Consider the following 22,938-nt stretch of genomic DNA (forward strand, 5'->3'; position numbering starts at 1 on the left):
AGGATCTTTTTCATTCTTATATATTCATAAATTTAGCATACTTGTATGCAGAATTGCAGATAGATTTATGAAAAAAAAAAACTTTCGAATAATAGGACGAAAGTGTTCCTTTATATATTTACTTTTATAGACTTTCATTTACTAACATATTGGAGCATACATACCCTCACTAAAAGAGAATTCATGCTTTTTCTGAAAAAGACAGCACCTGCACCTCCATTCTACACCTGTGTGACATAGTTGAGGCCTTTATAGATTTATTAAAACATTGGTAACCTAATACATGATCACTAACCTTTTGATGTACATATGCATCTATTTGGTCACATATGTTACAGCTGCTAACTCAAATATTGCCCATGGCCAACACAAACACAACTCCAATAATCAAGGAGAGGACAACACCCTCTTCCAGAAAGTAATTGCCCTTAGTGGAGACGGATGACCTCAACAATTTCCTTGAGATAATTCTTGTATCGTGCAATCTAAAGAGAACTGCTCATATTATAATCATGGCCCCCAAAAATATCAAATACTCCTATTAAAAGAAAAAAATGTAGGTCACCAGATAAGCATCAAAACATCAATACCTCGTACATTCACTCATTAAAAAGCATACTGCATGTGATTTTTGTTAAATTGAAACCTGCACATGAGTATCGTACTGCATCCAATGTCTGGACCAACATAACATGAATGCTGAAATTTTTCTTGACCACGAATCATGCATATGAACAGCTGCATTTTAATTGCTAAAATAGTATATCTGAACTTCAAAAATTTATAAAGTTTCTGACCTACTTCAATTGTCCAAATTGTTAGTAATTTCTTATGCAATAAGATAAGGTACATGCATATCAAGCCAAGTGAATTATTTCAATTGTGGACAACTAAAACAAGAAGAATATCAAACCAGCTGCCAACGACGTGCAACCACTAGATAACTAAGACAATGAATAAAAGAATGACTATAAAGCTTATGCATATCTGTATCCATCTTTCCGCATTCACCTATGTCACGTGGGTGTGTGAGTAAGTATAATGCATACATAAATACGTACCCAATGCATTGTATCGAGCGTCCGTGATTGGATAGTTCAGCTCCTCAATCTATTAAAAATTATAAAGTGAAAAGTTCCATATGGTACTTTTAGGTTTTCTTGTCTCCATAAATCTGACTACACAGAAGAACCATGGATGTTCAAGAATGCATTGATGAAAAAAGTAATGTTTTTTAAATGTTTGGATTTTATGAACAACAAAATGCAAATCTAAGAATATATATATATATATATATATATATATATATATATATATATATATATATTATGCTGACAAGTGAAGACACCACAATTCCATCTAGTTCCAAAGGAGGCAAGCATAAGACAATTTACTTCCTCTCTCTCTCTCTCTGTTTCTATGCATATATATATATATATATATATATATATATATATATATATATATATATAAAGCAGAGAGGGAGAGAGAAAGAAAGTAAACTGGATGGCACGCCATTGTGTGCATCAGGCTAAATGACAAGGATCTTTACTTAATTTGGCCATATATAGTTTTTTTTGTCGCAAATCATGTTTTATGGTGATGAAATCATGCGACCCATCAAATTTTAATATATTGTGAACCGTTGACTTTTTATTCTCCTGATTTTCCTTTATATGCCTTGAAATAATGCACTTTAAACTTTAAAGGTTCTTATTTGGTAAATAAATTATGTAGATCACATCCATTTGATCAATCCGTTGAATGATTTGGGGACAGCGAACATACAGGCACAAAAGACTTGGGCCACAATATTCAGTCACACATATATATTATATGTAACCGCAGGTCTTTCTGGCCAAGTGTAGGTAGTCCACATCTTCACAGACACATGAGCCCCTCTCACAGACGGTGCCCAGATCATTATGCCTTTTGTGATATATATATATATATATAGGAAGGATGACTGTTGATGCTGGATGCCAGCAGTCAATCCTCCCTCTCATTGCAACCATCCGATTCCTGATGCCGCGAAATTCTTACTCTCTCTCTCTCTCCCTATATATATACACACACATACCATCTTTTAGTATCAGCAAAATATGAAAACTTTACATAGCCAAAAAAAAATGTTTTATGAGAATAAACTAATGCGAGCATGAATTTTGTGACTCATTTAACAACACCATCTTCATGCCAAAGCCATGTGTAATGTTCATATAAGAAGTTGACCGTACTTGTCACAGCAGAAAATTGAATTTCGTAGAGGTAGATGCACCAGCACCCAGTGGGTGTCCAGCAACCTCCTTAACGCTGTGTCACACAGGCTTTTACAGTCTGCTAAACAAATTACGCTTGTTATGAAACAACACATAGGGACAAGATGGTTAAAAACCTGACATACAGAATATGAGTACAAACATTGAAATGTGCTGCAATGTGCACCGAAACTTTTAAACAGAGTATCATTGTCTGGGTTCTTATTATAATGCTTAGGAAACTGGCTTTGGAAGGTACATTACCTAAAAACAATGATCTAACTAAAGGCACTTTGATTACAGGAAATATCTCATGCCATAGATCAAGAAACGACGGACAGACAAAGAAACAATTTTTTCTTATTCCAAGAAAACTTAAGAAGTTTCTCAATGCATTAGACAGCCTTAGTTGCAAAGGTCGCACAACCCACCCGACGTCAAAAAAATGTGAATGCACAAATATTTGATGCCCACACTTCAAGGGAGAAAAGTTAAGAAATGGTTAACATGATGAAATCTCAATCAAGAGAAAGCAATTTAATACAGCAAGAGACTAACTTATAAACTGCAAGTTGTGAACAATAAGATTGGCACTAAAAAAGTAATATTCACCTATTCATTGCACTGCAAGCAGGAAATAGAATGGTCTCAGCAACTTATAATTTTTTTTGGAAAGGAAACAACCCAACTGATAGCAGATTGTTTATCACTTAGTAAATAGTCTGTCATAGAATACCATGCATGCAAGCCAAAAAGCAACAATGTCACTATTGAACACTGAAGACATTTAAATTGCTTATAGAAGAAACAGGGAAAACAAAGTTCCAACCTATGTTGCCCAAATTCATGTTAACCGTTTTCAAATTGCATCATATTTGTAGACAAAGTTGAGGTTAGATCATCACAAAGACCACGTGACAACATTGCAAGCCAGTGGCTAACAAGGCATCATGGAATATCCAACACATAGGCCAATGTATGGAAAAAAGGGAACTGCACAAGGAACCGCTGATCATGGCAAAAGCAGCAAATGCTGAAACTGATACTTTCGTAGCATTGAGCAGCTAACCCATCCATGACCCATTCAGTCATCCAAAGCTGATCATCCCAGGTGTTCAATGTTACAATAAGCTGTTACGGTTTAGCATCCTGCCCTGCTTTCTCATCCTTAACTTCTGTTACTACTTCCAGAAGTTCCATAGGAATCGCAGCTGGATCCAGCTCTAGACAACCCTTTGGTGCACTTTCTGCTTCTTCACCAGTCAATAGACGAGCAGGAACTTGGTGCGAAAATCGAAATAACTCTTCCCTTGGGATTGTCTGTACTCCCTCAGTGTCCACATTCCGCCGGAATACTGTTTTGAAACTAGGAAGCTTAATTAGAGGAGCAACGGCCACGCCAGTATCATCTACAAAATCACCAACCACCTCTACCATGTCATACTTGTGCACCACCTCATCTGGAGTTGATTCATTCCAGTCCCTTGACCAGTTTCTGTAAAGGGCCCAAACGTCACCCTTCCCTGGGAGTATTCGGATGACCCCTCGCAAACCTTTTTCCCATCTGACCTTATGAGAGAACACGTTAACATTATCATGTACTTCGTACCTACCCACCCTGAACTCTCCGCTTGTTTTTGTAAAACCACATGCAACCCAATTTAGGGGACCAATATCACTGTTTCTTTTGGAGTTGAGCCAACTGATACGCATCTTGAAAGGGTTTACAGATATCACCTTCTGAATAAGTGCATAAAAACGAGGCATCCCATCATCATCATCATATGCGGCCCATACCTGATTAGCTTCAAAGGACTTCTCACTTCGATCCTTGTCAAAATCATAAAAATCAGGATCAATAACATTGATTGATGATGGCACATCAGGTTCTTCATCTGGAACATCGCTAGAATCATCTTGTTCTCTCGAAGACTTCTGCTTCCTGCTCTTTTTGACAAACTCATCAGACTTACCATGATCGTGGACATTCCCATTGCCATTGGACACAAGGTTTTCTTTTGTATTTGATAGGCCTTTTTCCTTTTCGCTGGCTTTCTCTGCAGCCTCCTTCTTCCAATCTTCTAACTTCTTTTGAATTTCATTTCTAGCCTTTGTCATGAGTACGCTGCGAGCATCCTGCATTACCAAGTCCCTCAAGGAGGTGCCATACTGTTTGTAAGGGAACCTACCCGCACCACTAGAAACGCCATTCAGCTTTTCTGCCTCGTAGGTATCCTTACTAGCATTATGTTCATTTTCATTATCATTAGCAAGGCTATCTCTGTCTATGCTTCTTTTCTTATCAGGCCTCTGAATACAATTTTCACTTCCACCTGAGGACCTCTTGAAACCCTGGATGTTCCTCCGAGTGTCCTCCTTTCTAGCTGCTGCTTGTGCCTCCTCCCGCTCTCTTCTGACTTTCTCATATGTTTGATGAACCACATTGGCAGCAGCGGCAGCAGCAGAAGTTGACGCATTGGCACTTGGAGCACCTGCTGTTCTAGAGAATGCCCCCCACTGGAAGTTTGCCTTATGAAAAGAATCAGCTCCTTGACCCGGCGGATACCCACCAGGAACAACACCGTCCCTTCCCTGAACGTGAGTCTTCTTTCCATGCTGTTGCGGACTTGTCCACGGGAAAGTACCCGAAGCACTCGGTATCGTGCCTGTCTCGATGGCCAAAAATGGTTGGTGGCAATTGGGGCATAGCAGGTTGTGGTTAACATACACACGAAGATATTCATATTGCATTCTGCACCTGTTGCAGCTTGTCCAAAAAGTATTTGGCTTCGACTGGCGATGAGATGGAGGCGGTGGAGCTCGAGGCGCCGGCTTCTGTGTTCGAGCATCAGAACTTGCTTCGCTGTTGGAGAATTTGTACAAACCATTCAAACCACGCGCAGAGGCACCAGCATGTGAAGTAGTAGTTTCTGTTCTCGCATTAGAACCGCCATTGCTATTAGACGTATTATAGAATCCATTCGCACCATGAGCAGATGAACTGGTTCGAGGTGCAGACGCAGGCTTTCGCGGCTGTGCGACCTTCTGGGGAACTCCCTTAAGATTTCTCTTGTGATCGTAAACCGACCGCCGAAACTTGTCCGACAGCACGCTCCACGCTTCCGAAATGAGCTTAAACGCTCCCTCTGCTCCAACAGATTTGTTCTTATCAGGATGGAGCATCAAAGCTAACTTCCTGTATTGTTTTTTCACTGTCTCGTCGTCCGCCATCGCATTCACGCAGAGAATCTCGTACCAGTCGGTCTCCCCATTGACCTTCTTTTCCGCTGCAGCATACACGTCCAAGGTGGCCAGCATCTGAGTGATCCCCTCCAATGCCGGATACAATTGAGACGCCTTCACTGCGAATTTCCTCGCGCCCTCAAGATCTTTTGCTTTGAACTTCTTCTCCGCTATCTCCTTCGCCCTAGCGGCCTCATCCTTGTTACACTCCATTGCCCTACTGCTACCAACCCTCAATCCTCACTCACCTACACTTGTGAAGCAAAACCCCGGGAACCAACTCAGAGCAACTCAACCACCTTATCAGAAACTGTAAAAATCCCCACACCCAAGGCTTGTCAGTTTCCACCAAACCACCAGAAACCCTATCAGGCCAAAAAATTTCACTAATTCGGAGGGAAAACGATCAGAACCTCAAAACTTCGCCCGATCGCAGCAATTCCTCGAGACAGAAAGCGGGGAACAACCCCAAAAATTTTCACTCCCTCCACAACCAAACCCCAACTCAGTGTCGCGCTCCTCCAACTGAAAATCAAAAGAAGGATCACAAAAAAAGGAGGAAAATCAAGGAATCGAGAAACGGGAAAGAGGAACGAGCTGGGCACGATCCAACGGCCAGAAATCCCTCCCGATAATTCTCAGATCGAGATGAGAAATCTGGAACCGTTTGATCCAGGAAAGAAGAGGGCAGTGTGAGAGAAAGAAGGCAAACATAAAAGACCCAGATGTACAGACTACAGAGTACAGGTACAAAATGGAGAAATTAGGGTTTACCTGATTACAGAAACTGACGATGACGATGATGATGAGGAAAAACTTTTAGGTCAATTCCGCCATGGTTTTTCCCCATCTCCATCACTTTTGTTTTTCTTTTTTTCTTTTTGAGTTTTTACAGAGGCCCTAAACCACAAGCACCTACCAGAAAAATTAAAGGAGCCTTTATTTTTCTCAAACCCAAACATGCGTAAATTTATTGATCGAAAATTTTCTGATCGGTTGCTGTTAATATTTAAATAGTTTTCGGGAGCCCCAAAACCTAACTAGGGTTAGTTTTTAACTTTAGATATGGTCAGGCATTGCTGCTAAAAATAGTTATTTTTGATGGTAACGAAAGTTTTGAAGGGACTCGATAATGGAAATATATGTTTATTTTATTTATCATGTGTTTCTTTATATTATATATAATAAGTCATGGCTTTGCAGGTGAATGGAAAGTAAACAAGGTTTATAAGTGCATTATTTTTATTAATTATGGCTAAGAAAAAAAAAATAATAGTGGGTGGTGGGACCCATCAGAGCTCTGCACAAGGGTAAGCCTTCTAACCCAGGGCTTAAACTTAGGGCTTTGTCCGGTGGCTAACCATGGTTAACAGCAAGGTTAAGATCACCCTTTCCATGGTCATGAGAAGTCGATGGACCACCCAAGGAAAGGATCCCTCCTTCCGGAATCCCTTGAGTGTGAAAATCTCTTTCATGTGGGTCCCACCAGCTTGCCTTTTTTTCTACAGCCCTTGTCCTTAATATATAAAACCCTTACATGCGCCATAATAATTATAAAGACATGCCAATAAGAAAGAGTTAAATTTGAAATGCATCTGAATTTATGCTCATCAAAATGCATCAAATAAAATGTCTACGTGTATCTACATACTTCAATGAAATTTTTTTGCCATTACATATACACACATACACATGCATATATATAAGTATAAATATACGTGTGTGTGTGTGTGTTGAGTATATATACATCACAGAGAGAGAGAGAGAGAGGAGAGAGTCCTTTGAAGTTGTATCAACTATCAGTTCACTCGTTGGTGTTCATGATGTTGAGCAATACTGTTGCATGTGTAACTAAAACTGTGGACTTGTGCATGGCATTCAAATTAACCGATAGTTTTGTTCGTTGATATCAATTAGAACATGCCAATTGCTGGCTCTGCAGTGAATCATGGGGAATGACCAAAGAAGATTTTTGCAGTGTCTGGTGTGTTATCAAGTTTTCCCGAGCGCACACTCTGGAATGTACTACTGATACTCTCTTGGAGTATTTAGAAAACCAGTGTCGATGAAGAGTTCAAAATTATGGAACATGCATTATAAATGGAATGAACCAGTTATATTTTTATGTCGCCATTTGAATCATAGTCCACTAACCTGAATCATCTTCTCATAGACATAAAGCATCATTTTCAAGTTATAGTCAGGAACCCTGAATTTTCTGTTTTGTCATTAATAACACATTCAATGTCAGACTTTTGTAATAACATCATATTTACTCATAGTCGACAGCAATGGAAAAGGACCATTTTGAACATTTGGTACATGCAGGTTTGGAAAAACCATCAGAGGTATAAGTTCTTATCCTTATGCATATGCTTTTGTTGTCAATTGACAAGCTAACATTGAGCAGACTCCTTATTGCAATGAGATTATGGCATAAGATGCATCCCATATGCCAATCTATTGAATTGATCCTTAGTGGCTTAAGAACATGTTTGATTGCAGGAACTTCTGACAATGCGACTGTTTCTGCAAGAGATGGTGCCAACAGTTGGAACCCAAACGTCCACGAACATGAGACTATGTTGGTGAGACTGCAGACCCCTTGGAATCTCAAAATAAAGAAACTCTCTGGACCAAAAGCTCAAAATTGGTTGAAAATTCTAGCTGTAAGTCATCGAGATGAGATTTGGTGATTGTTTGGCCATATAGGAAGCAACCCATGTGCCTCGATGTGCACAAATGGTGCAGGTGCCCACCACCAGCCCGAGAGGTGTTTTATGCATGATGAACATGCACTTTATAAAGGCTTAGTGTCGTACTGGATCTATTCACGAACTCATGGTGAAAAGCCGTGCTTCTGCTCATGTAGAACATCATTCGAATGATCTGTCAAAAATTTGACTAAATTGTGTTGGTTTCCTTAACACAATGCTGCTTTGAGCATGAATGGAAAGCAGAACAATTTTGTTTCGGAAGACAGCAGTCTGTTTTCTGACATTCTAGTATCAGCTCACTTTGTCCTCGGGTAAATAACATATTCAAGTTCTAATCTAAAGTTTTAAGATGTGATCGATGTGTTCTACTGGCTGCTTCTTGAAGATTGGTAGGGAAGATACTGAATTCTCCCTTGCATGCGTACATATATATCTGCAGTTTAAACTCTTGACTATTTCCATCATCCCTTTTGGAAGACTTGGCAAGGATCTACTGAAGATGGAAAAAGTTAAATTGACCACATAAAACAAATTCAATTGCTAAAAAATAACTCATCTGACTCTCATAAGCATTCCGTAGGTGATCTCCAATGATTTAGTTGCTATACAAAAAAACTATAAAATACTGGTACTATCTGCATTTTCAAAATCTCAATACAGAGACACTCGTGCAGAAAGACACTCCTCTTTTGCTACACCGGGAAATCATAAATTCCATCATTCTAGAAGTTAAGCAGATTTTAGATCTCAACATTTAAACCACATAAAACCAAGATATTTGAAATTGTTTTCTATGAGCTGCTTTCAGCAAGAGTGTAGGTCAGGTAACCTACGGGGAAGTTCTGGTGAATTGGCAACAGCAGCAGGTTATCCCCTTCTTGTCGCTTGAACATTCATAACATCATAGAACATACACACGCACAGATGTATATAGGGTTCACAGAATATGAAGATTAAATAAACATGAAAATTATGTTAACTGATTATAAGCCATCCAATCAATTTAATCAATCGTTTACAACATGCTATATGTGAAGTTATTTTTTGTAAAAAAAAGATGATAGCTTGAACTTGGCTTTGCAAAAAGTAAATTTTCAGAGGGCACTTTGTGAGTCATCAATCAGATTAGAGACACACTTCTTGGTCGGTGTACCATCATCAGTATGTATTGACAAGCCAGCCAGAGATGTGTAGTCCACCCGCGGTGTTGTACATGCAACACCAAGGGATCTGACCTTTATCTGAACAAGAAGGATAATACGAATACAACATGCCTTCTTTTGCCTTAGCATGAAATATTTCACGGCTATGGGCATGCAAGGAACATAAAAAAGGGAAAGAGTCTGAAGACATGACAAAATCAATCATTGCTGAAAAGAGTAAACTGTACCATCTTATATAAAAATTGTGTGGGAATAATACATTTTGAAAAAATAAATTCATAAATTCTGTTAAGCCATCTATCATAGTAAATACTGAACTGTGGATCTCATCAACTTTCTCCATAGAGGAGGCATTGGCATTTTGTATAGACCTGATGGAACAAATATTTGGAGAACACCTATAGCCCCATAGGTGCATGAGCTGTCAAGTGGCTATTTTGCTCTCGAGGAATACAATAAGGCAAGTGTCTGACCACTTGAAGCAAATATAACTTGCAACGTAACCTGCTTTCAGCCGGCAGTCCCCATGTGCTGTTCATGCACTAACTGATTTATGAATGTGATTTCCCATAGAGATTAGAGTACACAATTTTCGTTCTGTACACAAGAATCATGCTCAAGAAAAGAGCAACAATGCACAGTCCTGACATGATGACCGAAGTAAGGAAGAAACAAATGGCGCCTTCACATTTTAGTGAGTCTTCTAAGTTTAAAGCATCGAGAAACACCTTCTCTAGGCTTCTTGATGAACCACGGTGGTGGTGATGCATGTGAGCCTGCTTCTCTGCCTCATAATCATAAATAGTGCTAGCAATTAACCCAGAAAAAATCAATGAACCCACAGGATTAGCCACGGTGAGAAAATTGTACAAGGCACCAAAACTTTTCAATCCAAACAATTCTGAAGCAGCAGCTGGCACAATTGACCAATGTGCTCCATACCCGAGACCAATCAGCAAAGTGGATATATACATGGCACCAGGCCATGCCATTGCAACAGAAAAGTGACCAATTGCCATTATGAACTGTGCTACAGCCAATGCCACTGGCCTTGGGTATGCATAGTCTCTGCAAATTATGACAATAGCTTAGAAGCAAACTTTTTTGAGAAGCATAAGTGCGCAATAAATTTAGAATAATATAACATAAATATATGACAAGATTTCGAGTGGTAGGTACATGAATATATAAGCAAAATAATATTTTAGAATCCTATTAAATAAAATAAATAGCTGTAAAGCTTCGTTCTTGCATGAAAGTGGCATACAGAACAGACACATTATTTCAAAAATAAGGAAAGCAAAAGGGTTTAAATTATATTACCAACTTGATGGATAGAGAACTTGTAGATAACTACCCTGACAGACATGGCCCAGGGCTCCAGGCAACCAAGTTTGCAAGATCATACAGATGAATCAATTAGATATCAACAAAACAAAATGAACAATCAATGAACTTACCTGATGATAATTTCAGAGAAGTATCCTCCACCAATGCGTCCAAGAAAATTCCATATGCTAATCATTGACACAAATATATGTGTGTTGTCATACCTGAGGGACTGGCTCATCTGACCCAGATTATCAATGACTGTCAAACCTGACCCTGAGCCAAGAAGAAGAGAAAACCACATGAGCCAAAAGTCTGCCTTGACCAGTGCCTGTGACAAGGTAAAATCTTCTCCTCTTCGTGGCCCTTTTCTCCTCTTTACCCTTACAGCACCATCAGCTGCTGCCTGAAAAAGACGTGCCTGCAATTGGGCAATCCTTTTTTGTCTCTCGACAGCAGGGAGCAAATCTACCTCCCTAGGCTTTTCATCCTCAACCTCACTCAAAATCACCTCATTGGCATCAACAGATTGCGTTGCTTTATCATTTTCATCCTTCTGAGACTGTATCAGCAGACTTTCTTCGACATCTGATCCAAGTTGTAGATAACAGCCCAACCACAGCGGTACAACAACAGGAAGCAATAGAAGCATAAATAGCAGAAGACTAAACAAAATCACCACCCATCGACTTACGTTGATCAAATCTTCCAAAAGCATGACTCCCATCAGGTAAGCTGCTAGAAGCAAGCATATACTGTATATGAATGTAAAACTAGAACCATCAGAAGCATAAACCTGTCTATGCCCTCCAACAGGGCGGACAACAAACATCAGGCCAATGCCCACCATGGTAGGTCCAACAGCCACCATAAATATCAATGCAGCTTTATCAGGTGCATTTATCAATGCATATACCTGAGTTAAAATAGCTCCACTTAGGCCTGCAAATCCTTTCAAAATACCAACTACCGGACCTCTGTTCTTCGGGAAGTTTTGTACACAAGAGACCAATGCAGCTGTATTGAAATAAGTCTCACCATTTGTTCCAATGAATATAAGAATACACATCTGCATGAATTTCAACTTGTTAATGCCAAGGAACAAAAAAACAACTAATTCCAAATAACCACATGTACTCATATCGAGTCCAAAACCCTTGAAATTTTGAGGACATGAAATTATGGTTGGCAAGCAACAGGGGTTTCCGATGCAATGCCACCACAGAGAGTCATAAAGGTGATCAAGGTAAACATAGAATTCAAAGCAATGAGGTTATGAATGCAAGTTGGTATCTTCCACATCGAGCTCCCAATAAGTAAGATCATTTCATGGATTAGCGAACGTAATGAAACTCTTCTGATCATTTTGAACTGAACAATGACCAGAAAAATGGGGGCCAAATGTTGTGAGATAAAACACAAAGGCGTCCCATCCCAAAATCGAAGTCCTTCGAGATAAACACTAAATATGTCTCCATGAAAAGATTCCAATGACAAAATGGAAACCACCACTAGTACTCGCTTCAAACACTCCAAACCCTTCAAGACGATGCCTCACTACTCTTTTTTGTTTTTTCCTTTTTGGCAACGGAAGAGCGAAGTGCTACAAAAATAGCAGAGGGAACCACAGATTGAGCAAGAAAAAAAGAAAAAAAAAGTGAATGCAGATATGCTCCTTAAGAACCAACACAAAGGCATTACCCATAACAGCCACAACACAGACTTTCATTCATTAACGGGAACATGAAGACCATCACAAGACACCAATAGATTATCGCCTAAAGCAAGAGATAAGGAGTTAACTTACAGCCCAAATAGGCGGGGTAGGAACCCTGTGCGTGACAATCAGCCAAACCCATCCATACCCAAATAAATTCTGAAGAGCCCCAATAAAGATGGCAGCCCAAGTAGGCAGAACCTCACAGAGGCTCCCTGCAAGGAAACCAACACTGTCACCCAAGTTCTTTGCAACTCCCACCCCGGCAATCTGTTTCTGATTGTAACCAAGGGAGCTCTTTATTATAGGAGAGAGGCTGCCAAAAAGGTATCCAATTCCTGCGCATGACAGCAACCACATTGACGACACAAACACAAGCCATCTGCTGTTGAAGAAACCCACCGTTCTCCTATTCCAGAAGTTCATGCTTACCACGTTTCAGAGCGAAGGAAACTGTTAACAGAAAAATCAAGAGTTGTCAAGATGATTACTTCTTAAGGGGATCTCAGAAAACCATTCCCACTTCCATTTTTTGCTTAAAGAAAAAATGAAGAGGACTCAAGCTCAACACTCCGTCATGGGGATCTCAGGAAAAAGTTCCCACAGTTTTTTATTTGATCATCGTCTCTCTTTCTCCCTCTCTCGCTCTTCTTCAATTCAAGTGAACAAAGGACAGAGAAGGCGATCCTTATCTTCACATGTCAGCAAACCAAAGTCCGAGCAGAAGGAGACAGACCGTCCATCCGGGAGGGTGGAATGGATACGTCACGGCTACGTGTGGCAGACTCCTCAGGTTCAGGTTCAGATTCATTCTCAGGCTCAGGTTCAAGGCATCCCTTGCACAATATTTCATGTCAATGATTAAACCTTCGCAAAAATCGATGGGACTACGTTGAACAAAAAAATCTCTCGATCAGTGCCTCCTCACAGTCTGTGGCACCTGTGAAGGAGGGACCTGCGTGTTACCTTTTTTACATTGCATGTATATCGGTGCCACTTCTTTAATTGGGGTAGTAAAAACGTGGGGGCGTCAACTTGAAAATAGCCGACTACAGGTCTCTTAGGATTGTGAAAGTAAAGAGAATGAAGGGATCATTTCAAGACCACAGATTGTTAACACAGGAAGCTATGCTGAAGAAGCTTGTGCGTTATGCTTCTTTAGGTAAGAAAGTAGCATGAAAGGACACAGTCGGGATGCCCCATTTCAGACTACTCCAAATAACTTACTCTCTGTGAAACTCTACTACCAAGGTAAAGGAAGGAATGCGTGACTCCTGGACAAAAGAAAATGAGCCCCTTGTTTAGAGATATCAATAAATTTAATTTAAACCCAATATCCGACCGAACCATATGGAAAAATAAGATAGAATTTTTTTTTTTTACATTCGATTAATAATTTGGATCGGATCTAAATATAAAAATGACATCTGATCGGATTCAGAATATATTGGTCAGATTCAGATTCAAATTGGCGATATAATTTTAAATAAATATCATATACTCAATGTTTATAATATGGTTTAGATTTAGTTTAAAAATCAGAATGTTAATCTAAAAATCGGATTTGGATTATGAGTTCAGATTTTGAATTCAGTTATAATAAAAAAAAATTCATCAGAATTCGAATTTAAATTTGAACTCAAATATATAGGTATTCAAAAAAAAAAAGTTAGAATAAAGTATATATTTGATTCGAATCCAAATCTGTGACTTACTATAACTGTTATATCCATAACTATACCTGCACCCATCTTGAGGGAAAGCGTGTGTATCGTGTTCACAAGTTAATTTTTTTTCGTTTCTAATCATAACAATTTTTTGCTCCTCATAATCGACTTTAAGTACCCAATCAGGCAAGTGAAATTTTGACAAATTAATGTCTAAAAAAATTCACCATGAGAAAAATTATTTGTAGAAATTTACATAATTGTAGTCCATACCTACGGTCTACTTTTTGCTCTAGAAAACAAAGGATTGATTTCCCTATAAAAGCTTTACTTTCACAAACAAGTGGTATGAATGAAGGCTTACTTTTACTGTTAATTTTTTTTTTTACTTTTACTGTTCTTTTTTTTTCACTTCATTTATAATATTAGTTGATGAATAAATAAAGGCATGTTCGAATGGTTGGGGAGGTCAAAGAGGTAGAGCGTCCTGGCGGCACTCTCTTCACTCAAACAAACAGGGTAGTTTGCGTTCAGTGGACATCCTGGGATTTAACTTCTCTTTAAAAATATAAAGTTTCCCTGAAAAATTTGTCACGCGCCTCAAAGTGTGACCGGAAAAGGGGAAAAGGAATATTTTAGGTCGAAGCGTCTCCGACATTCACTCATCATGCAAGCAATGATGCTCTTTCTTTGCCGCAAAAGCAAAACATTGCAAAGCGTAAATTTCAATGCGATCCAGCATGACTTCATTTTGGGTTGGTGCTTTTCTTTGGGGCAGAAGGCCTTCAAAAGTGAAGACCACACATAAAAAAATTGATTTTGGATATTATAACCAAGCGGTAGGCCTCTAAACGAAATTAAAAATTGGTCTCACTTTTTGCCTTAGAGTTGTCATTCGTGCCATATTTGTTAGAAAGCCGAAATTTAGTTTCTATGGATTAAAATAGTTTTTTTAACAAAACAAATAACTTTGTGAATAAAATAAACAAAGCCCATTCATGTTTTAAAGTTCAACTATGTGACTTGCACATTTGGATGCCTTCATATTGTCATCTCAAGAAGGAGACGCAGGTGAAGCTTCCTGTGCCATTTGAATATATTTTAAGGAAACCCCTGGGGGTTTGAGGGGAGAACTCAGTGTGGACGATCAGTTCACCCAAATCAACCTCTACACTGTCAATCTAAGGATAATATGCTGAACCAAGGTCTCCGCGAGGATGGGGATGGGGAAGGAGAGGAAGATAGAACTAGGGATGTCAATATGTCTGATTTGAAGCGGATATTTGATGAACCACTTTGAAAAAATTAGACATAAAAAAAAACTAATATCCGATTACAAGACATGGATTTAAGAAATGACATTCGATCGGATTTAAGAAATGACATTCGAGCAGACAAAAAAAACTAATATCTCATTGGATTCAGATGCAGATTCATATCGAACTTATTTTTTAAACAAATATCTATATCTAATGCTCTAACATTTTGAAAATCTGTCAAATTCGATTAAAAATTTGGATTCAGATTCAGATATGAATGTAAAAATCAGATTCAAATTATAAATCAGATTTCAGATTATAGATTCAGATATCATTGTTTTTTTCAAGTTTGAATCCGAATGTGTGAATTCCGAAATCTCGACTGGTTCTAAACTTCATGGTATTAAAAGCGGATGCGTTGACCTCACTAAGTAGAACTATCATAGAGATAAGGATGACCTAGGTACTCCTTAGTCCATCTCTAACTCTAACCCATTATCTCCGTTATTGTCGGCTAAATGTGTGGGGAGAACCTCAGCTCCCTTGGGCGGGCTTTGTCTTTACTGCTAAGGAGAAACACCAACTTGTTACTTATGCTAATTTGTCTTCCATTAGGAAGAGCTGAATGGCCGCAGTTAACTCAACCTCCATTAAAGGATCTCACCATAACAGTAAGCCTAGAAATGAAGGCTTACATTTACTGTTCATTTTTTTTTTTTACTTTTACTGTTTTTTTTTTTAACTTCATTTATAATATTAATTGATGAATAAATAAAGGCATGTTCGAAAAAGACAAAAAAAATTGTGACTCTCAAATGAAGGTTGGATCCCAGTTTGAAGGAAAAGACCCCAAGAAAGAAGTGATGAAGAAGTTATGAAGATAAAGAGCCGGAAGGGCAAAAAGAAAGAGCAGACTGCTATGGCACAGGCTACTCAAGTTGGAGACGGCTCATCCGAACCCTCAATGATTCTTGAAGCTACTAGTTGGAATATAATAGGAGCTGAAAGGGTAGCAGCCCAACTTGATCCCATATTGTTGTTGAGAGAATAAAAGTCCACCTCTGTTTATCACCAGATGCTTTAGTAAGAATGGTGTTTTAAAAGGTTGTACAGAAGAGAATGAATTTCTCTAATTTTATCGCAAATGCAGAAGACATAGGGTGTGTTTGTTTCAGATCCGTGATGATCTGAGATCACTAGCATTTCAGATTCCCAGATTTAAGGTCGGATCCACCCCCCCAACATCCCAAAGACCCCTTATCCTACCTTAAGTCCATGGTTTTCTACATTTAACATGGACTTAAGATCCACGCTATTCAGATCCTCAGTTTGTTTATACTGAAGATTACCAAATGCAACCTAATGCTCAGTTTGTTTTAATGAAAATGAGGCTCAATATGAGTGTTGGCACATGAGACAATGGCGGTTGTCTAGCACATTCTAGTAAACAAATAGTAGAAGAGAGTCAAAGTGATAGCTACCTATATGTGCAACCACTGACGAGAGGTTCTTTTCTTGGAGAGTTGACTGATTATATCACGCAAATGGATCCCCATCATGGTGAGGGACTTTAATGCCATGAAGGTAGCCTGCAAAAAAAAAGAAAAAAACTGGTAGATTGCAGTCCATTCAATCATTTTGTAGGTTTGTATGTTTATAGCTGAAATCAGACTAAAGGAAATAATTGATAGAGATAGCTTGCACATGTGGATTAATAATAGAAGAGAAGATGGGAATAGTGTGTGGTGCAAGTTGGATTGGTGCTTCATAAGTCAATCCTACCAAGAACAGTTTAATGCAAACCAAGCCCATGCTTACTTTTGATCATAAGGTCCTCGTTCTTATTTCAATAGAATATTCCCCTAGGAATGTAAAACCTAGCCTATTTGGATTTTTCTAGTTTTAGTTTCTTAACTCTCAGTGCCAGGATATTATTAAGAGAGAATGGAGCACAACATGCTATGGATGCTTGATGTTAGTTCTTACTAAACTTGACAGGGTAAAAAAAAATCTTAGTAAATGGAATGGGAGAAGGGAGGTAATCTTAGCAAGAAAATCAAAGAGTTGTATAGCAAGTTAGATTTCCTTGATTCTGAAACAGAGAAGGATTGGAGTCTGTCCAGTGAAGCAGGCTTCAACTATGAAGGACCTCAATCACAATCTGGTTCTTTAAGAGATGTAGTGGAGAGACAAAACAAAAATGTGATGAATGAAGGAAGAAGATAGGAACACGTGATTCTTCCAAATCATTACCTGAAAGAACAACCTTCATTTGGGCCACCTACTACTTGCATAGATTCAACATGCTAATTTCTAATATTCTAAACAAGTAAATTCATACAATAGAGGTCACTTAGCAACATAAAACATAAATGTACTCATTCATCATGATGAGACATGACTAACTATTAAATTCACATTCCAAATATTCATCTAAGTACATAACTTACTTTGAACAATATAGGAAACATGTTAAAAGAATCCATAAATAACTAGAATGACATGACAAATTGCCCTATACTGGTTCAAAAGCTAATGAACCAATGAAATGTGCCTGAATATGGGCAAAATTTTACAAACTGATGGTGAAACATTTTAGAACCCTTTCAATTGGCCTTAAAATGTATTGGTTAAAATTGGGCAAAATTGACAGGATAATCCATGAAGTAGAGATAGAGAGATTTCCCGCAAACCACTTCTGGGATGCCAAACTGCTAAAGTCTATTGGCCTACTGTGTGTGTGTGTATATATGTATATATATATGGAGAAAGAGAGAGAGAGAGAGAGAGAGAGAGGAAGAGAGGTGGCCTTCCTAAGAGTTGTTGTCACATGACATTGTTGGTGGATTCTCATCATTGGCAGATGGTTGACGTTGATGTCCATGACCTATGCCCATAATTATGCAACGATAAACCTTGGAGAGACTTGGGTCTCAAAGAGGGAGAAAAGAAGTTAGACTTGTGGGAGAGAGTGATCTTTCTCTTTATAACTGGTTCAAAATGGATAAGTTGTATTGAAAAAACATGAGTATACATTCATTAAAAAAATCATGCTTGGATCGTTATCCCAAATCGAGTCAATAACTCGAGTTGGATGGTTTAATCTGATTCCTTCAAAACTGGTGCTACTTCACCCGGGTCTTGGCTTGTGACCTAATATATGAACAATCTGAAGTGACTTAGGTGATTCAGGAGACAGATTGACAAGTTTAGCAACTTTGTTTTCATTTATATTTTCTCAAACATGGAATAGGCTTTTATCTCAAAACAAATGAGTGCATCTATTATGACATGACGCATTTTAGTTATTCATTGAATGGTTTGCTAAATATTAAATCTAGATATGTTTTCTAATGATAAATGTTTTACTGCTTCTTCTAACATTTATTAGGCATAAACAAAATTGTTGTAGTATATGAGTTATGTCACATATGCTGTGTTAATAATTCTATGTTAGCTTAATATCCAAAATTGAAAACCTATTCATCTTTCTTTATTGGGATATAAAAAATTTTATCTCTGATTCTCTAGTACCCTTAAGGACATAGAATCATGTCCACATGTTGTTGCTTCTTTAACATGACCTTAGGACTGTGATCGATACAATTAGATTAGACATGTCTAAAAGAAATTGATTTTAATTTAATAAATATCCATAAAAATGAGAGATCATTTCTTATTCCATAACTAATTTGTATTTGTTCTCGAAAAAGTTAATTCATTTTGCAAGAAGGTTGGCAAAATTGTATATATTAGTGAAAGTGATCCAAAGCAATCTATCGAGATTCATCAAGGGCAATCACATATACAAAAATGGCATGTCTTAAGGAAATGAGATCCATGCATATCAAGTGTGACTTAAGGAAAGAAGATCCATGTATATCCACTTGTTATAACGTGCATATCTTCTTGTTGTAACAATTGTCACCTATTAGACAGTTGAAGATATTTTAGCATTTAAATTGTTCCTTATCATCAGGATCTTATTTCTATAAATAATATTTTTTTGATCATATAAGAAATGGTAAAACAACTCAACACATATAATCAAGACTGTCAAGAAAGTTGTTCCCAGAAAGAGTGTTTACTTTCATAGTATCTGAGCCCATGGTTCTCTAAGCCTGTCATCATCCAGCTATGGATTGTCCTCACCATGTTGTCATCATCTTCATCTCATGTTCCTTAGTAGACACGACATCTAGCTTAATGTCCATCAAGCTGAACAAAAGTAACTATCTTCTTTGGAAAAATAAGATGGAATGTGTAATAGAATCACAAGATTTGATGAAATATGTAGATAGCTCGAGTGAAGCTTTAGCAAAACCTGTCACCAGGGAAAATGGCCAACAAGAAGTCATTCCATATCTTGGCATGTGTTTTCCAACTTGCCCTAAGTGGGATCAAAACGATGGTCACTGAGCAAGTGTTAGGGCAGATTCTTCATGTACAAACTTCTCGCGAGGCCTGGCTAGAACTTTAAAAATAATATGGATTGCAGTCACCATTACGAATTATATTGCTGAAAAATTAACTAAAGTGTATCAAGAATGATGAAGCTGACATGGTCACATATCTTGAACATATAAAAGTCCCTTGCCAATACTCTCACTGCCGCAAGCAGTCCGATTCCAAATTTTGACTTAGTTCAAATCACATTGAATGGACTACTGAATGACTATGAGAGCTTTGTGACATCCATTACCACTAGCTCCACCATTGAGAAATTTATATGATCTCCTACTAAACCAAGAGAATGAGTGCAAATGATGAAACCAAAGGTTATGAAAATTTTTGAAAATTCTCAAATTGTTTTTGTTACTTATAGGGATCAAAGTCGTGACTCATATCAAGGAGATTGTGGTGGTCAGTTTCAGTATCAACCAAACTCTGGTGGAAGTGGAGATTCAAACAATGACAACAACTAGCAAAAGAATACACAGAAACAACTTATTACTTGTCAATACTATCAAAGAAGAGGTCATTATGCTGAAAACATGTTGATATACTCAAAGCTTTTTCAGCCATGACCCTTGACAAAATTAAGGATGAAAATTGGTAGCTCGACACAGAAGCCCCCAACCATATTATTATGAAAGAATCTCAATTCTCTGATAAGCAACCATACCAAGGTGGAAAAAGTATAATTGTTGGTAAGGGATCTCGAGTTCTCAGTTCACAAGCTGGCAGCTTAACTATTCATATAAGGACATCAAATTCTAAATTAAGATGAGTACTGCATGTCCCCAAAATTACAAAAGGTCTTGTCTGTGGGTCAATTTACTATGGAGATTAATTATTCAAATGAATTCACACCAGTTGAATTTCTTGTTAAGGATAATTAGACACGGGAAAGGCTTCTTTGGGGTAAGAGAACTTAACCGGACTTCTATCAATTTCAATTTCAACCAAAGGAAACACTACTTGTGCATCAGACATAGTGAGAAAATTCCCATGAGATTTGGCATTGGCGGCTTGGCCACTCAAATAAGACAGTTATAGATCATCTACATTTGCAATAGTATATTCATTTGAATGATAAAAATGATATCATTTGTGGGAGCTTTCTTGTAAGACACATTACCTTTCCTTTAAGTCGGCTACTCATAGAACATCTAAGCCTCTAGAAATCCTTCATGGAGATGTATGGAGACCCTCTCCCACTGAGTAGTGGGAAGGGTTCTTCTATTATTTTCTATCAGTTGATCATTTTTCTTGGTTTGTGTGGTTGTTCCCTCTTCATTATAAATCTAAACTTTACGATCACTTTATTGATTTCAAAGAAATTATTAAAAATCAATGAAATAAAAAAAATCAAAATATTGCAAACAAACAATGGAGATGAGTTTACTAGTGAGCGACTAAAGAAATTTTTGATTGAACAAGGAATCCTTCATTGGCTTTCTTGCTCGTGGACCTGCAAATAAAATAGATTGGTAGAAAGAAAGCACACAAATGGTAGAAATGGGTTTCTCTATGATACATGCTGCTAACTTGCCTTGCACTTTTTGGTTTTTACTCCTTCAAAACAATTGCATATATTATCAATCGGCTACTGCAAAAAATGCAGAACACAAGACCTCATTTGAAATTAATTTTTTAGCTCAATATGCTACTTGGTGCTCAAGGACTACAAGTCGCATAAACTTGAGCCTAGAACTAAAGTGTGCATCTTTGTGGGTTGTGGTGTGAGACACAAAGGATAAATGTATCTAGACCCAACAACACATCGATTCTATCTTTGCAAATGTGTTTTTTAATGAAGAGAAACTTGGGTATTCTAACTCATGTGCGCAAGATTCAAGCGACTTGTCAAGGTAGAGAATCTTTCTATCGAATGCTATCATGGAGGACAGGTAGAGAATCTTTCTATCGAATGCTATCATGGAGGACAATCTTACACCTGTTCCAAATGGCTCCTAAGTATCCAATGATGAAGTTTTACCTCAACCGATTCAACTCTTTGTTGACCCAAGCCTACAAGTTGAAGCCACATCTTTCACACGAGCACCACTTTCTCAACTGCTCACTAAAACACCCAAAATGTCGACCATATCCTTTCTAACCCATGACCCACCTCCTCAACTGACCCTTGTAGTCTCACCATCACCACCTTCTAGAACAGACCCACCATTTTTACCACCTATAACAGAAATTTTACTATACCCATCAACCTCAATCCACACACATAGAATGATCAGTAGGTCAATCCCTAGAACCGAAAGCCTTTATGTTGGCCACCTCATTCCTATTTTTTTATGAACCATCAACTTACCAAGAGACATCCTATCTAAAATAATGGAGTACTGCCATGAATAAAGAATATGCTGCTCTTCAACTTAACAAAACTTAGGTTTTTGTATCCAAAAAACTACATTTCAATGTCATCGATTCCAAATGGGTATATAAACTCAAACGAAATCCAGACGGGTTTATATCTAGGTACAAGGCAAGAGTACAAGCAAAAGGGTATTTGCAAGAAGCTGGAATTATTTTACTAAAACTTTATGCTCAGTTATTAAGCCTACATCAATTAGAATTTTACTATTTTTAGCCACACATTATCACTAGGACATTCGTAAAATGGACTTCGATAGTGCTTTTTTGAATGACTTTATTACTAAAGAAGCACACATGGCGCAACTAGAAGGATGTGCTAATCCACATTATCCAAATCATGTTTGCAAACTCATCAAAGCTCTATGTGGATTGAAACAAGCCCCACAAGCTTGGCACCTATGACTGAGTCAATTCTTACTTGAACAAAGATTCAAAGTATCTCAATCTGACGCCTTCCTGTTTATATCCAAGACAACAAAAATACATATGTTGGTTTATGTCGATGATATAAACATAAATGAAGCATCATCCTTAGGTATATGCAATATTATTTTTTAACTGAAAAATCATTCATCTATAAAGGATATGGGACAACTTTTTTTTTTTCTTGGGGTAGAAATCAAATACCACTGTGATGGCAGGTTGTTGAGTCAAAAGGATTATTTACTTAATATTTTGAAATGAGCTGAAATGAATATTGTAAAACTGACATCCACACCAACGAGTTCAACAGTGTCTCTCCACAATA

General features: G+C 37.9%; 2 protein-coding genes across 4 annotated transcripts; both read right to left on the bottom strand.

The window, feature by feature from the left end:
* Positions 1 to 3,028: 3,028 nt before the first annotated feature.
* Positions 3,029 to 6,444, bottom strand: LOC116247141 (uncharacterized). 2 transcript variants are annotated; one of them, XM_031619129.2, is made up of 3 exons: positions 6,276 to 6,444; positions 5,915 to 6,026; positions 3,029 to 5,811 (listed from the first exon to the last, which is right to left on the bottom strand). In XM_031619129.2, the coding sequence occupies exon 3, from the start codon at positions 5,712 to 5,714 to the stop codon at positions 3,393 to 3,395; it is 2,322 nt and encodes a 773-aa protein (XP_031474989.1). In that variant the 5' UTR covers positions 5,715 to 5,811; positions 5,915 to 6,026; positions 6,276 to 6,444; the 3' UTR covers positions 3,029 to 3,392. The 2 variants fall into 2 exon arrangements, with proteins under 2 accessions (XP_031474989.1, XP_049931868.1); XM_050075911.1 differs by having other exon boundaries at positions 3,029 to 6,026.
* Positions 6,445 to 9,570: 3,126 nt separating this feature from the next.
* Positions 9,571 to 13,525, bottom strand: LOC116248198 (protein NUCLEAR FUSION DEFECTIVE 4-like). 2 transcript variants are annotated; one of them, XM_050076273.1, is made up of 4 exons: positions 13,394 to 13,525; positions 12,518 to 13,263; positions 10,842 to 11,779; positions 9,571 to 10,449 (listed from the first exon to the last, which is right to left on the bottom strand). In XM_050076273.1, exons 2-4 carry the CDS (start codon positions 12,851 to 12,853, stop codon positions 9,933 to 9,935), a joined length of 1,791 nt encoding a protein of 596 aa, XP_049932230.1. In that variant the 5' UTR covers positions 12,854 to 13,263; positions 13,394 to 13,525; the 3' UTR covers positions 9,571 to 9,932. The 2 variants fall into 2 exon arrangements, with proteins under 2 accessions (XP_049932230.1, XP_049932228.1); XM_050076271.1 differs by lacking the exon at positions 13,394 to 13,525 and having other exon boundaries at positions 12,518 to 13,381.
* Between the last annotated feature and the right edge of the window lie 9,413 nt (positions 13,526 to 22,938).

The sequence above is a fragment of the Nymphaea colorata genome, chromosome 2 (genome assembly GCF_008831285.2).
Source record: "Nymphaea colorata isolate Beijing-Zhang1983 chromosome 2, ASM883128v2, whole genome shotgun sequence".
In the NCBI taxonomy this organism is placed as follows: Eukaryota; Viridiplantae; Streptophyta; class Magnoliopsida; order Nymphaeales; family Nymphaeaceae; genus Nymphaea; species Nymphaea colorata.